This window comes from Cenococcum geophilum (genome assembly GCF_001692895.1).
Source record: "Cenococcum geophilum 1.58 unplaced genomic scaffold K441scaffold_3, whole genome shotgun sequence".
Taxonomy (NCBI): Eukaryota; Fungi; Ascomycota; class Dothideomycetes; order Gloniales; family Gloniaceae; genus Cenococcum; species Cenococcum geophilum.
In genome coordinates, this window is record NW_027137561.1 from 4648034 (window position 1) to 4666004 (window position 17971).

The 17971-nt window shown below is 32.7% G+C and overlaps 1 protein-coding gene across 1 annotated transcript; it reads right to left on the minus strand.

Moving 5' to 3' along the window:
- Positions 1 to 16342: 16342 nt before the first annotated feature.
- On the minus strand, positions 16343 to 16561 carry K441DRAFT_537834 (uncharacterized protein; the record flags this gene model as incomplete). Its single annotated transcript, XM_067642502.1, has 1 exon — positions 16343 to 16561. One exon carries the CDS (start codon positions 16559 to 16561, stop codon positions 16343 to 16345), a length of 219 nt encoding a protein of 72 aa, XP_067509510.1.
- Positions 16562 to 17971: the final 1410 nt, after the last annotated feature.

Genomic DNA, 17971 nt, shown 5'->3' on the forward strand with positions numbered 1-17971 from the left:
TAAATTCCAACGCTTTAACCAAATTCTGCCGAATTTTACTAGCTTAATTAACTTCTACCAAGTTCTACTAAATTAATTAAATTCTACCAAAGTCCGTTAAAGACCGCGTGCGTATATACGCACGCATCGACTACTAAGCCCCTAACTATTTAATTATATAATTCTCTTGTATCTCCTTTCTCTTCTTTACGCAACGTCTTATTCTCTATAAGAGCTATATACCCTTAGGTTTAGATAGAATTTATATTATTTCTTTAAATCTTCCCTAAAGTCTCTTCGCGCCCTTATATTACGTTGCGTTAATATAACCACTATTAAAATAGCAAACGACCTTAAATCCTACGCGTTAACTACGAGCATTATAACCCTAGTTAGGGAACAGTTAACTATAATATAAGAGGCCTTTATGGATGCCTTAGCTTAGCAGCGGGCTGCACTAGAAGCCCAGTATTAACGATTAATAAAAACACTTCGTAAAGAACTCCGTAACGTCTAAATACTTCTATTAAAGACCCTAACACCGCCTATAAACAAAATTAATATAACGGTATCCGAGCCTGGCCCCTTAAACGCGAACATTAAACTAGTAATAGTAACTTAACCCGTAGCTATAACGAATTTAATACCCGCTATAAAATCTAAAAAGCTCCCTAATCCTCTAATGTTTAATAGAAATTAAAATAACCTACGTCCCTTTATAACTAAGCTCCGTCTTAAACTTTTAATAAACTATAACTAATACCCTACTAAAGCTAGTAAGGTTAGCTACGGAATATCTTACTTAAGTAAAGACGCTACACGTACTATAGATCCATTCTTCTATAACGGCACCTTTATTAATTTTAAAATCTTTATCTCTCTGCTAGAACGAATATATAATAACGCCAGCCGCGAATACACAGCTATTACTAAACTTAAAAACCTATAACAACGGAACCGAGAATTCACTAGCTTCTTTTTAGAATTTTTAGGCCTTATTAGCGAACTAGATTGGAACGAAGCTGCTAGAGTTACTGCCCTTTAATAAGCTATTTTGGATAAGATTAGAGCCTAGTTAGTAGGTAGAGAACTACTAAAAAACCTATCCAAATTTGCTATAATATGTTAACGAATTAATAAGGATCTTTAATATAATAAATAGACTCATTCTCTAAAGCTAACCACACTTTACGCCTAGAATTTTATAAACCTAATATATACCCCAAAGCATGATCTATCTCTAAAACCTAAAAGCCCTATATACGACCCTATAGACCTCGATGCCGCTTAATCCTATACACCCTTAGGAACCAACGAATAAAGAACTCGAGCCATAAATAGAAAATGCTTTAGATATAGTAAAAAAAGATATATTTAAAGAAACTGCCAAACTTACCCCTTTAAAAAAGTCTGCCGTAGTTCCTCCCAATCCTTAAATTATACCCATTCCTTAAGTTATACCCATTCTATAAATCGTACTTAGTCGCTACAAAGTATCTCACCTTTAGTTAACTTAGAAAATAAGTTATTCTAGGGCCAAGTCGCGCCTTAAGATAAGAAGTGGAAGAGTATAAGTGTCTAGGCTTTTCTAGCGCTAATATATAATATAACTCCCTTAATATACTTAGCGAAATTTAAATACTTAGAAAATAGAAGGAAGTATAAATCCTTATAGACAGTGGAGCTACTAGTATAGGCTTTATTAATACGAACTACATAAAAACTTAACGCTTAAATTTAAAGAAACTTAATAAGCCCTAAGGCCTATAAGGCTTTAATGGTAAGCCTTTAATATACGGCGAACTAACGTACTACGCTTTTATAAAGATGTAAATAGGTAAATACCTTAAATACATTTCCCTATTTATAACACCCTTAAAGTATTATAAAATAATACTTAAACACGGATAGCTAAAACAACACAACCCTTTAATTAGCTGGGTTAAAGAAACACTAAAATTCCATATAACCTACTACTAAAGTTATTATTTAAAATATTACTTGCCCTACGAATATATATATAACTATTTAAATTTAATATAATACGAATTACCCTTACTGTAAACCCCAAACCAATATAATAAAGTTATAACTACTAATCGCGGTAAAGAATATAAAGATAATATATTAAAACCCCTTAAAATTTGTATAATATAAGCCGCACCCTTTTATTTATTAGCAAGAAAACGAGACTATAAGATCTTTACTATAACACTAAAAGATATTAAGAAGGCGTTAGAACTGAAGCAATATATTAACCCCTAACCTTTTATACCTAAAGAATATTATAATCTAATTAATACGTTTAAGAAATAATTTGTAGACTAACTACCCCTATATTAAAACGAGCATAATTTTAAGATAAAACTTAAACCTAGTATAATGCTAAAGTTCGGCCCATTATACGGTATGTTATAAGAAGAGCTACTAGTGATATAATAATACCTTAAAGAGCACCTAAAAAAAGGATTTATTCGCCCTAGTTAATTACTATTTACCTTACCGATACTATTTATTAAGAAACCTAAAGGAGGCTTAAGGTTCTATATTAATTATTAAGCCCTAAATATAATTATAATTTAAAACCAATATCCAATTTCTCTACTTTAAGAAACGCTTAACCGCTTAGTGAAAGCACGATACTTTATAAAGCTTAACGTAGTCGCTACCTTTAATCGAATCTATGTTCGCGAAGGAGATGAAAAGTATATAGCTTTTTGTATACAATAGGGACTTTTTAAATACCTAGTAATGCCGTTCAGTGTAAAGAACGGTCTGGGTATATTTTAGTAATATGTTAATAATACGCTTCGCGAATTCCTTAACATATTTATTACCGCGTATATTAATAATATCTTAATCTATTTGTCTTCGCTTTCTAAGCATCAGAAGCATATCTAAATAGTCCTTAAACACCTACAAGACGCGGGCTTATAATGCGACATTAAGAAATGCAAGTTCTATACATCCGAAGTTACGTACTTAGGCCTAATTATATCCCGTAACGGAATTAAAATAGACCCTAAGAAAATCGCTGCAATTGTAAACTAGGAAAGTCCTAGTAGTATATAAAATATCTAAGGATTTTTAGAATTCGCAAATTTCTACTAACGATTTATTAATTACTTCTTGAAAATTATTTAGCTATTAATAAACTTAATAAAGAAGAATATAAGATTTAAATGGATTACTAAATGCGAATAAGTTTTTAACGACCTAAAATATTATTTTACAACTGCTCTAATTCTTACCTACTTTAATCTGGACCTTAAATGCATTATTAAAACAAACTCGTCTAATTATGTACTAGGAGGAGTGTTATCGCAATACAATAAAAACGGCGAGCTGCGCCTAGTAGCCTTCCTTTTTTAGAAACTTACCCCTACTAAATTAAACTACGAGATATATAATAAGGAACTGCTTACAATTGTTAGATGCTTTAAACAATGGCGTTTAAAACTTAAAGGATTGTTGTTTTTAATACGCGTATTAACGGACCATAAAAACCTGTAGTACTTTATAACTATAAAGCAATTAACGTAGCGCCAAATTCGTTAGGCCGAATACCTCTTATAATTCAACTTTAAGATTACGTACTAACCTAGTAAACTTAATTAGAAGCCTGACTTATTAATATAATGATTATAGGACTTACCTATAAACGCTTTAAATAAACAAATTACGAATTAATTATAGATTTTATTGCCCCCTAAATGTTTTAAAAAGCTATATCTTATATTCCTAGATGCGGAACTTAATAGAAATGAATTAGAAGTTAATAAATGGGAAATAGAAATTAATAAGCTAATAGAATACAAATATAAGAACGACGTATGGATAATAGATATAATAAAAGCAATTTAAATAGGAAAACGATAGTATAAGGATATTATACTCGCTAAATGCGAAATTTAAAACAATCGATTGTACTATTAATAGAAGATAGTAGTTCCGAATTCCGAACCTTTATAATTTAAGATACTCAATTTTATATACGACTTCCCTGTAGTAGGGTATCCTAGCCATATAAAGACCTATAAGATTGTTTAACAAGTATACTACTAGCCTATAATATATAACTACGTATAAAAATACGTTCAATTATGCAGGATATATATACGCGGAAAGACCTCTTATATAAAGAAGTAAGGAGTACTTTAACCACTACTAATTCTAATATAAAGATGGCGCGATATCTTAATTAACTTTATAGTTAACTTGCCTAGTAGTAATAGGTTTACGAATATTATAGTAGTCGTTAACTGCCTTATAAAAATGCGATATATAATTCCTATAGACTTAATTAATATAATATTAGTAGCTAAATGTTTTATTAAGTACGTCTTTAAGCTACACGGACTTTTTAATTTAATAATATCTAACTGTAGAAGCCAGTTTGTTTTAGACTTCTAGTAAGCCCTATATAAATAATTAAGTATTTAAACCCGACTCTTAACTGCATTTTATTTAAAGATAGATAGTTAAACTAAAATTATAAACGCGATTATAGAATAATACTTATAAATGTACTACTCCTACCTATAAGACAACTGGGAAAAATGGCTACCTTTAGCTAAGTTTACTGCGAATAATATAATAAACGTATTAATAGGCGTAACGTCGTTCTACGCGACCTATGGATAAGACCCTTAACTCGGATTTAAACTATAACCCAAAATTAATATAATAAGACCTATAATTAAACGGATCTAGTTAATTAACGCGTATAACTTTGCTAATTAAATAAAGCAGTTAACGGAACTATTACGAAGTAAATTAACGTATGCTTAAACGGTATAGAAATAGCATATAAATAAAGGACAAGCTTCTATATAGGACTTTAAGGAAGGTAATATGGCTTACCTAAATATATAAAATATATGGACTTAACGGCCCTTAAAGAAACTTAATTAGAAGTTTACGGGCTTATACCAAATTAAGAAGAAACTAAGCCCGTACGCCTATAAGCTTAAACTGCTAACTAAGATAAAAATATATCTAACGTTTTACGTAAGCCTGTTATAACCTTTAAAAGAAGATTTTATAACTTATAAAGTACCACCGCTACCTTCTATAATTATTAATAACGGTAATAGTTCTTACTTTATTAACTTAATTAATAATATGCGATAGAAACCACAATCTAAACAATTTAAACTTCTTATTAAGTGGGAAGGATATAAAATATAAACTTAGGAAACCTATAACCAAATTAAAGCCAACGCGCCTATTTTAGTAAAAGAATTCTATAAAGACCATCCTTCGCGGCTTACTCTGGCTGGATGGACATAATATAAGGGTAAATAATTACCACCTAATATAAAGACACGAAATACGATAGCAGGAAGCTTAAATTTAAAAAGAACTTAAAATATACTATAATATTTGTGACACGGTTACGTGACACGCAAGATATTAAGGAACTTTAACCACCGGTTGAAGTTGTCTAATTAGTTAAATTTACCTTGCCAAAAAATGCTATATAACGCGAAAAATATGACACGCAATAAAATTATAAATTTTTAACTAAATTGAATTATTTTAAACCTTTGGCTAAAGGGGGGGTACTATAAGGGGACTAGCCTAGTTATAGTAGGAATATCTTAGTAAAACACTTAACAGATAAATTCTAATGCTTTAACTAAATTCTACTAAATTCTGCTAGCTTAATTAACTTCTGCTAAGTTCTGCTAGATTAATTAAATTCTATTAAAGTCCGTCGAAGACCGCGTACGTATATGCGCACGCATCGGCCACTAAGCCCCTAACTATTTAATTATATGATTCTCTTGTATCTCCTTTCTCTTCTTTACGTAACGTCTTATTCTTTGCAAGAGCTATATACCCTTAGGTTTAGATAGAATTTATATTATTCCTTTAAATCTTCCCTAAAGTCTCTTCGCGCCCTTATAGTTATAGCTTATTTTATAAATTAAATACTCTATAATAAAATTTGGTTATAGGGTAGAAGAAGCACGTATAATAGCTCCCTATATCCCCCTTAAAATTATCTATAATATATAGGCCTTTATTAAGGCGCTTTAACCTTACCTACGGTTTCCTTAACTAAAATTATATATAGCTACTTTAGGAATATACTAGACTCCCTTTATTTATCTATTATTTTATAACCTATAATTTAATAGCCCTTTATATAGTAGCTTTAGAAAACTAAAATAGTATATATCTAATTTTGCTTATTAAGCTGCTAAAATTTCTTTAAGGTAGGTGTTTATACGCCTTACCTTACTTTACTAAACGTCATTTTATATCCCCTCTTACGGTAAGGGATTTATATTAGATAGATAAGTCACTTATAAAAACTCTATCGATTAAAGCTAGCTCTAGAAGCTCTCTATATATATAAGTAGGCTATAAATAAAAAAGTTGGTACTGCGAAAATACCTAATATACCTGCACGCACCTCTCCCTATCTATATTTGTGTGCGTACGCATAAATGCACTTATACGGCTTATAGTAATTAATTTAGTTATTATTTTAAGGAGTATATAGATAAGATATAGTGGTAATAAGTGCATTTATGCGTGCGTATATAAATTTGGGTGGGAAGAGGTGTTTTTATAGTGCTAACTTTTTTATCTATAGCGTAATAAGGAAGGGGTAATAGACTAAGTCGATGACCAAGTTAATAACTAAGTTAAGATAGTAAGAAATAGGGTGGTGAGTTATAAAAAATACTACACCGCCCTTATATTAAGGTTGCTAATATATAGAACCCTTATAGGTAAAGCCGTTATTTTTAGCTATTAATTAGCACTAAAAGACCGGTCCTATTAGTAGCGTTAATTAGGATAATATATAGCCTTAAATTCTAGTTAACAGTTATCTATAGCCTTATTATATTATATTAATAGCGCTATATTACCTTCCTATAAGAGTATAAATTAGGGGTATTTATAACTTATCTACTATATATATATAGCCTTATTCTCTTTATAGATTTTAATTTTTATATAAGTTTCCCTAATGTATAGACTTCTAATTAATACGTTAATATAAATGCTATAAGACTAAAATAGGCAGCTAGGACGTAAATAGAGTAGTATAACTCTACTAGTATTAAGGCAGACATACTAGTTAAGTTCTTTAGCTATTTACTTTATTAAAAAGAAGGGATTCTTGCCTTATTCCCTCCTAATTTAATATCTCCTAAAAACTATAAAGATGCTCACTCCTCGCTTTATCCGTCTCGGCGAGGTAAAGGTATAAATTTTAATAAAATCTAAACTTAATACTAAAATTTTGGCGAAATATAGGTATTTTTAATTATTACTTATTACTAAGGAAAAAATAAGGCTTTTAAGTAGGATTAGGAATACGCTGGGGGTATATATATTATTTAGACAACGTAGCAGTATATAAGGGATTCTAAGACACGAGCTTCTTGTTTAATAATTTTAAGGCGCTGGTTACAGTTATAATATAAAATTTAAACACGCTTGCAAATAAAGCTTAAATACTACTTTAAAATCTAGACTTCTTTAATAATGCCTAAAGACCTATACCCTAACGAGCTGATAACTATAAGGAAATTTTAGTTAATGTTAGAAAATTCCTTATACTAAAATGTTAAGCCATATTCCTTTACTATTAACTTAGAATTTTTATTTAGCTTAATATAGTAATCTAATTTAGGAGGAGTAGGTAGACCTTTTAGGAAAAGGTAATATAGGGTTAAGCTACTTTAGTAGTTGTTGTCTAATATACCCCCTTACTAAGGTAGGTTCGCGATTTATCTTAATAGCGGAAGTACGTCTACCTCTATCTATAATATTGGCTCTTTATACCGCTATCGCTATATCTCTATTAAGCTAGACCGAATTTATAATAGTATTATATAGCACTAAAATATTACCACCTTATATTACTCTATAATAACCTTATTTTAGAACACCTATAGAAGCCATTTTATCTCTTTATTTATCTTCGCTAGTAGGACTTTTATTTATTTAATTTTGCGGTAGATCTATACCTTATTATTGCTAGGGAAGTAGCCTACTACTAGTTTTTAGAGTATATCCTTTATCTTGGTAATAAGGTTAGAGGTAGACTTTATAATATCCTTATAGTTAGGGGCGTTTATTATAGATACTTAAAGAATATTAACTAATATTAGTAAAAATAGTAGATTAGCGCCTATAGAATTTATAGTTTCTTTTTTTAGTGGCGTAGCCTTAGCTGTAAGATAGATGAGAGTCTAATATATAATAAGGAGGAGTTTACTAGGGTTTATCACTACCTTAAGGCTATTATAATAAGGCGCAGCTACTATATAGCCTAGTATAACGTAAGGCTCTCTCTATTATCTAGGGTTGGCATTAATGTATAAATGCTAGTAAGGGCAATAGATGGCTAGAAGATGTCCTATAGGCCTAGCTAAAGCCGCAATAAGATGTATTTTTAAGAGTACCTCAAAGTATTAGAATTTAGGGAACGATTATTCTAACTAAAGGTAGCTAGATTATATCATTTTAAGTTTAGTGGCAGTTCTATAATATTTATCTCAGTCCTAGACAACTAGCTAATTATAAGCTGCTTATATAATAGATTAATTATCTTATATTGTTGTCGTCTAGTACATAGTTCGGAAATTTGTTAGTCCCTCGCGCTAATTTATATATAATTTTTATACAAACTCGCGCGCCATACTAAATTTTTAGCCATTAATTAATAACGAATTAACGCCTTTATAGATAATCGGCCAACGTTATATCCTAAAACTTTATAAGGCGATTTTAATGCTACTAAAATTATTGCAAATAGCCTAGTGGTTACTACTATATTTCGCCTTAAATAAGTAGGTCTCCCCTTTAAAGCTCTGCGTAAAACTCTACTGCTGTTAATTAATAATAAACTAACGCCTTTATAGATAATCGGCCAACGTTATATTCTAGAGCTTTATAAGGCAATTCCAACGCTGCCAAAATTATTGCGAACGGCCTGGTGGTTACCGCTACGTTTCGCCTTAAATTTCGCCTTAAATATTACTGCCAAAACAGTAAGTATTCAGCCAGAGCCATCAACCATCACTAATCCTTGACGTTTAACCTCCTATATTAATATTTATAGTAGATAAACACCTAAATAGCTAATATATTGTATCTAGATTAATTCTGTGCCTTATTACCTGCTTTATTGCTCCTCCGCTGCCTGCACAAACGCCTGCACAAAAGCCTGCACGAACGCCTGCACGAACGCCTATACAAAGCTCTATATAAAGCTCTGCACGAGGCTCTGCTTAAAGCTCTGGTCGAAGGTCTGGTCGAAGGTCTGATCGAAGGTCTGGTCGAGGGTCTGGTCGAGGGTCTGGTCGAGGGTCTGGTCGAAGCTCTGGTCGAGGGTCTGCTCGAAGCTCTGCTCGAAGCTCTGCTCGAAGCTCCGCACGAGGCTCCGCTCGAAGCTCTGCTCGAAGCTCTGCACGAGGCTCTGCTCGAAGCTCTGCACGAGGCTCTGCTCAAAGCTCTTCACGAGGCTTTGCTTGAAGCTCCGCCCGAGGCCCTGCCCGGGGCTCTGCTCGAAGCTCTGCACGAAGCTCTGCTCTAAGCTCTGCACGAAGCTCTGCTCGAAGCTCTGCTCGAAGCTCTGCTCGAAGCTCTGCACGAGGCTCTACTCGAAGCTCTGCACGAGGCCCTGCTCGAAGCTCTGCTTGAAGCTCTGCTCGGGGCTCTGCTCGAAGCTCTGCTCGAAACCCTATATTGAGCCCTAAAGCTCTACTAACACGCAGCACTAATGTATTAGGAAGGTTCTATAATTGGCCATATAACCGCCTATACAATTAATTGTTATATAATTGTTTTTATAGATAGCTTTATAGATAGCTCTATAAATGTTATATAATTATCTATATAAACGCCTATTATAAGGTAATAAGCTTTATATTACTTAGTTACTAAATAACTTAAAAAGGTAATAAGTATTTAATTTAGTACTAGATATACTATATAAAATAATATATATACTAGTTATAGTTAGTTACTAAGGCACTTAATACCTATATAATTAATTTAATGCTTATAGAAATATCTTTATAAATATCTATACCCTTACTATAAAATAGCCCCTATAGTATAGTATAATAAAAGTATAAAATTAATAAAGTAAATATACACCTATTAATAGCCCTACTAAATAGCATAGTTTATACAGTCCTTTATTAAGGATTAATTAGTAAGGCTCTTAATTAGGGGCTATATAGCGTAAATAATATAGATAAATACTAGTATATCTTAAGGTTTAGTACTATTACTAATTCTTTTTCTTTTCTTTACCTATATACTACTACCAGAGCTATAAGGGGGCACTACTACGGTATTTAGGTTTATTAATAACTCTAATATACTAACGTATAGTAAAACTATAGAACTATAAAATTATATATAAAGTATATAAAGTATATAAAATATAGACACGCTAATATAGAGTAGTATTTACCCCTAAAAAATATTACCTTATCTACTTTATAAGGAGCTATAAGAAGTTTAATATAAAGGTTATAGTTAATATATATAGCTTTATAAAGGGCCTAGTTGGTAACCTACGTATATTAGAAGTATAGGTTAGCTTAAAGCTTAAATAGGGGCTATATATTAATATTATTAAAGTAAAAATAGCCATTTAAATAGCTATACTAACCTACTTTACAGCCTTTATATAAAGCACCTCTAAAAGGCGTAGATAGTATACTCCACTATAGTCTAGCTAGTAATATTATATAGATATAACATCTAGTACTTACTACTAGAGTAGATAAAGTTTAAGGAAATAAGTAAAACTAAGCTATGCTAGCTAGATATAGTATAGAACTTATACCTCTGTACTATTATAGGGGTATATAAATTAATACTAATAGTAGTACTTAAGTATAAAATAGGGTTTCCGCTACTTTAGGTATACTTAAAGAAGCTAGTTATAGCCTATATAAAAAATATATAGGAGGGACTAGTAAGAGGATATATTAAAAGGGAGTATAATATTATATAGGCTATAATAGCCTACTAGCGCCGGCTTGGAATAAACCTACTAATATAGCCTACTAGATAGGATAAGCTTAAGAGAATAGTAGCTACTATTTTAGGAATATATATATAGCTAATAGACCTATTTAAAACGTAGTATAGGAGGAGTAAAGGGCTAGGGTATAAGAGGTATTTAAGGAGTAGTGGAAAAGGAAGTAGGAAAAATACTAAAGTATACTTACCTACTATATAATAGCCTAGGCTAAGCTATAGAATAAAAAGGTCTTTAAAATACTATATAAAGTTTATTAAGGTAAAGAGTATAATTAATATGCTATTTAGAACTAAATATATAAAGCTTAATAGATACCTTTACTACTAAAAAAGACTAGGGTACCTAATTCTAGCCTACTTATACGGCTATAACTAATAATTAATTATATATATAGTAGTATTTTATTTTAAATATATTACCGGCTAAGCGGAAATATATTATTATACTAGAATATCTTTATATAGAGAGCTCTTAGCTAAACTAAAGGATGCTAAAGTAGTTATAAATTAGCTTATATAGATATACCTTTTACTAGCTAAAGAGCTAGTTAGGGTAAAGAGAGGAGATTAAGAAATACTTTAAAAGGAAAAGGGTAAATACTATAAGTATAGTAGAATATAGTAAAATATAGTAGGTAATACGCTTTAGTACTATTATACTAATTTTTTTTAAAAAGTAAAAAATAAGATAGAGACCATGTATTAGGAAATGGAGGTTCCTTTATAGGCAAGGCGCGCTCGCTTTCTTACCCTAGTTTAGCTAAGACCTAACCTTAACCTTAACCATAAAAGGCCTTCTCCCTCGCTACTTTTGCCATTATGCTCTATCTCCTTTTTTCTTTCCCGCTACCATGCCACCTTAGACTCTAGCTGTTAGCCATAAGGCATTTTCTATCCCCTTAGCGTCTATATAGGTGCTCTACCCGCCTTCCCTAATCTCTATATATTTTATACTAACGATTACCTAGCGCTATAACTCTTTAGCCCTTTCTATAGAATATATTTATACTCTCTCCTAGTGTTAACGCATGCTTCGGTCCTACTATATTCCTCCTTTCTTCTCTCCTCTTTTCTCTCCTCCTACCTATATCCCCTACCAATTAGTGCACCGGAATAATATTTTTGTTTATCCTCTTCTTTACCTCTACCTCTAGTAGTGTCTTAGGCGTGACTATAATATGCGACTTAATCCCTATCGGAACAGCTATAAATAGCTATAAGGCTGTGCCGAGAACCGCCTAGTAATAAATTATACGGGCTATAGCTGCTATAAGCTACGGGACGCGTTAGGCAGTATTATATTATAGCATTATAATAAAGGCGAAGCCGGACGCTAAAGTAGATTCTTAGCAAAACTATAGGCTAATGCTAGTTACTTAGCTTAGTTAAAGCTGCGCCGTTAGAAGCTAGAAGCCTTCGCCCTTTTTAGCGCCTTTTTAACCTAGACCTAAACCTTACTTTTCCCTAATAATTAGAGGATTGTATTGTGATTAGAGAAGCCACTAGGCTTTAGTTTAATCTAGCCCCCTATTTAGCTAAGGAGGTACGGGTTATACGGAAATATTTTTTATATAAACCTAAGACTTACAAGGCGGAATTTAGGGGTAAATGGCCTATCTAGTAGTATAGCCTGGCTTTTAGTAGAGCTAGTGTTATAATCCTGCTCTTAGCTAATAAATACTAGAGAAAAATTTGCGTATTTAATCTCCTAACGGAGACGGACTTTATGCGGTAGCTGTATTAGCTAAAAGGGCCGAGATAGATATAGGCGTAATCGCCTAATCTACTCGCGCTATCTGCCCCCTTATATTATTTGTAATATCCGGCTGTAGGCAAGGGTAAAAGCGAGGCTTTTACATATATTTAGGAGGTTAAGTAGCGGCTATAAGCTCTATAGAGTGTAACTAAGGAAGTTCCTTAGATTTAGGGGAGAGATTTAAGGATACCCTTATTACTTGGAGTGTCTTTTAATACTTATAGTAGAATTATAGCACGCCCTTTACCTATCTAATATTAGGAATTATAGTCTTGCGGAGGATCTAGCGCGGAGGATCCAGCTCGCTATTATATTAGGGTAGAAAACGGACACATTAGCCCTAGCCCTAACTCTAAGGAATAAGGGTAGAGGAGGTACTTTACCACTAACCTCCTTAATAGGGAGGCTTAGTGCGATACCCCTATTAGAGGTAGAATATGCTAGCTTAGTTAGTTAAGTCTTAATCGCAGTTTCCTAATAGGTATTAATCTTATAACAGTTCAAGCCCGTATAAACCTTTATATATTATAAACGGTAATTGCTAACAGAGCGTAAATTATACGTTTTAATTCGCTATTAAGCTAGTAGGGTTATTTTAGTATAAATGCTGCGGATATAAGCTAGTAGTAAAGAGGAGACTAGCGTAGACTTAAAAGCCTAGCGTAACCCATCCTTTAGGGCTATTAGAAAGACACAAAGTAATAATAACTCTAATAATAATAGCGGCAGCAACAGTGGTATCTTTTTAACCCCTTTGCTTTTATTTAGAAATTTCACTTAATAATATTAATTTCTACACTACACCCCCTAAAAAACTAAGGGCTTCTTAGTATTATGTAATTACAGCCCTTAAGAAAAGCACGAGCAGTAAACCCAAAAGGAGAAATAGGGGAGTACCTCTTTTCCCCCTAAAAAGTTAAGAAGTATTAGAAGCATAAGCACTTAATAGTATATTATTCTACCTAGGGCCTTAATTTAGAGATTCCGTCTAATAAAGCGCCTATAGACCCTATATATAATTATAAGAAAGCTTATAAGAAGTATTATAAGGATAATAAGGATAATGAGGAAGATTCTTATAGGGATGGAAATGATAGTCAAGTCTCTGGAGGAAGTAGTTAAGGTAATTATCCCCTATAATCACCCCACTACACTTTCCTTATTCCCCTAGCAGTTGTAAATATATACGTTTAACGACTAGTAGAAAATCTAATAGTTATTAAAGATAATACAGCCGATTTAGACTTAGAAGCTAAGGGTAATAAAGCTAGTAACGCTAATAACAAAGCTAACGAAGCCGATAATTGACTAATACCTTATGGATTAGGTATATACTTCCCCTTTTAATTTATAATGGCCTTATTTAATAATTAGTAGATAATAGAAATAACGGTAGTAATAAGGATAATAAAGATAATAAGGAGCTGCCTTCGTTAGAAGCGCTAGAAAAGGAGGTACGCGCACCTATATATAATTATACCACACCCTTAACGCTAGACGGCAATTAAACGGATAATTTAGCTAAGGGGCGTCGCATTAAAACTGCTTTGTAGTTTAGGCAGGAGCTTAGGATATTAGTAGCTACTGGTTAAGAGTCTTTAGGAGCTAAGAAGTTAAAGAAGCGGAGGTCCGATTAGCTCGATTAACTAAATAGCATTAATTATATCTCCGATACTTCCGTTAGTGAGAGTAGCGAGAACGTATAACCTAGGAAGTAATAAAGGTTACCTGCTTCCTAAAAGACTACGCCTTCCGGCTCTCCTACCCTTGGCCTTAACGACGGTAATAGTATTAAGAAGCGAGCGGTCTTTACTGCGCGGCCCACTAGCTCCTCCCCCCGGCACTATATATCTCCTTATAATACTAGACTACTAGAAGATAGGGCTAATAACAGTTATAATTTTAATAACCCTACTAAAGAGAGTAGCGGGGGTGGCGAGGGCGGCGAGGGTAGTAATAGTCTACGTCCCTAAAAGCAATAAAGGCCACCTACTTATTATAAAGACTTATCTTTTAGCCCCCCTATTTCTCTTATCCTTAACCTTAACTTTTAATACCCGCAAGTTGACTAGTAAGTAGTATCCACTCTATAGCCCGCTAGCCCTTTACTTTAGGAGCCTACCCTTTATAGTATTAAACCGTCTTATAACAAGGCTAGTAATCGTACTTATAACGAGGACGAAGACAGTAATAGCGGTGGCGTCGCTAATAACTAAAGCAACGTTTTAAACCCAGAGCCTATTATAAAGCGTTATACCCGGACTAAAAAAGATAAAATTAATAAAATAAGCTTGGATAATAAATGGGAGATTGATGATATTCTAGGGGAAAGAATAACTAAGTTAGGGCGCAAATATAAGGTGGCTTAGAAGCCTACCTAGGTTTATAAAAGCGGGCTTTTGAATTCTAAAGATGCCCTTAAGTCTTACTAAAGACGCGTTCGGTAAGCTAAAGCTAAATTATTATAGGTATACTCTTTTTCCAAAGTTGCGAAAGTGAAGGGCAGGGTTGCCGTATAGAAGAGATAGGGCTAGTAGCATAGGCGTATTCTTGTGTTTTAGTTAGTCCTGCGGAAATAGGAAGCCGGGGTTTACATTTAGTAGTCCAATTATTTAAGTGCATTTTCTTAAGGCGGTATTGCTGTATGCAGCTATTTTTATCCAAATTTCGCTGCTAATTTATTTATGTTATATATATCTAATTAAAACGGAGCCTTATAAGTTGTGAGACTTATTATATTACTAGGCATTATAGCACCTATTTATTTATATTATAAATCCTCTTTTACCATTAATACACTTAAAATATTTTGTCAAATTATAAACTTCTTTATACTTAAGATGTGCCAATCTACTAAGATTACCGTCCAATATAAAAAGTACTAGAAGAGAATAAAACATTCCTTAAAGATAAATCGCATCGTCCTTTACCCTAGCGCCATTGCATAAGGCGGGCAAGCGTATTTTAACTTAATACCTATAATATAAAGTACGGCGTAGTTTAGGAGCTTGCTAATAACTAGAGATTATCTAGCATGTCCTAAATAAAGGATAGTTAGTATATTATACTGTATATAAGGATAGTAAGACTAATAAACTTATAAAGTACAAACTTACCTTTATTAACGCTAATAACGCCTAAAAAATAGGTAAAGTATAAATCTAGATAGAGAAGCCTTTAGATTTTTAAGCTAAAGACGAGATTTTGTAAATATTAAAAGGAAAGCCTTAAGAGTATGGAGGAAATGCCGCGGCGCTATTACTGGGGATAAATTCCTTAAACCTATAAATAAGTTTAGATAGTTAAAACTCCTAGTTTTATAAATATACCTTACTTACCTATTTCTTTAATAACACCATCTATGTGGTTATATTTGCCGTTCTAATAGCCTCTAATAATAACTCTAAACGCCCCTAGGGACTTTAATTCGGGAAATATTCCTTATTTATAACAATCCTCTATATTATTATCGGAAAGTTCGTAAAAGGTAATATAATATATTAAGATATAATAACAAGCCGATCTAAAGGCAAAAATTTCGTCCTTTTAAGGCGTGCTTAGATACGGAGGTTGGGCTTAAACTAAGTACAAAGCAAGAAGAGGAAATCTATTAATTAATAAATTAGCGAAGTCAATTAGCTTTGCGTTTAAATGTTTATCTAAGAGAATGTTATAGTACGAAATATTACCGTGTATAATATCTCTGGAGTAAATTGTCAGATAATCTGTATTCTCTGTGGTGTAGGACGTGCACGAGTCACGTGCACGGGGCCCGTGCTTTATAAATATCTTCATCTAAGCCCAGGGGCCCTAGGTCAAGACACAATCAAGATCATCAATCAATTAACCCATTTCATCAATGAATAGCTCTATATGAGTTATCTGACATAAATATATTTAAAAATATCTGTAAGCTGTAAAATCTAACGCATTTATAAAGTTTAATTAACGTTATTGCTTCTATCCTAAAGAAACCTATAGAGCTAGCCGTTTAGAGTATGTTTTAGACGTATTACTATACAGTTATCCTTCTAGAAAAGGTCGCTGCTATAGTATTATAAGAGTCCATTATATTAACCGAGTCTCTTATAAATCTCCTTTTTAACTTTAATAAAGCGTCAAGAATTTACGTTATTTGGAGCTTTAATAACCTTATTTTAAAGTTCGTCGCGATACACAGTGCCCGAAATTCCCCAGCTAATAAGATTCTTACAGCTGTAGCTAGGGGGTGGCACTACAATAAGGTCCATAGTGTTAAAATAGTAAGGGCTTTAAAGGGGCGGCAAAATCCCGGTGTCTGGCTAACTAATCTATTATTTACCCTAGATTTTAGACGCTATTCTTAGATGGGATTAGTATTTATAGTAGATGTACTAACCCTATATTATCTGGATCTAGTTAGTGCGAATAGCAATGCATTTTCTCTAGCGTTTGTTATTTGCGCTACTTTAGTTATAGGCTAGCTATAGAGAATGTAAGGCTAAAACTATGTTTACGACCTAGCCAGCTAATTTAAATTACGTAATATAGCTGAAACTAAACGGTAGTCCAAATAATATAAAGTCGGGCATTAATAATTGATTAACTTATATATACAACGTAAAGGCGCATAAACTGGCTGTAGTTAATTTGCCTTATAAATAAGAACGAGCCATAAGAATCTAATCCTTATAAGATATTTTAGTTAGCGGAGGGGCTATATATCTGGTGACTCCAATATACAGCTAAAATACGCATTATAGTGGACGCCTTACCCATTGTTTAGCTGGTGGCCTAATTATACACGTAATGTTCTGTGCTAGAAAGCTTTAATAGTAGGGTAGGGTAAATCCGGCCGCAGCTTAGCCTAAGAGGTAGCCGCTTAGCAATTNTTTTATATAAGCCTTNNTNTTAGGCACTAATNNNTAAGNAGCCATAAACCTATTANCTGCAGNAANACCTCTATTTTCCCTTATAAATTTCCTTTAACCCTACTTTGCTAATTATTTATAGCGCAGTTCTGTAAAGCTGCTCTTTATTTAAGCCTACAATTTACCTCTTTTTATATTTTTTGCGTTCTGCCTCTTATAGTTATCCAGCAATTCTATTCTTGCTATTAAGGTAAATATTAGCTTAGCTATTCCGCGTAGCATATACCTAATTACTTACATCTTTTATAATAGTTGTGCTTTAATACGCATGTGTTTTATAGCCTTTTATTCTAAA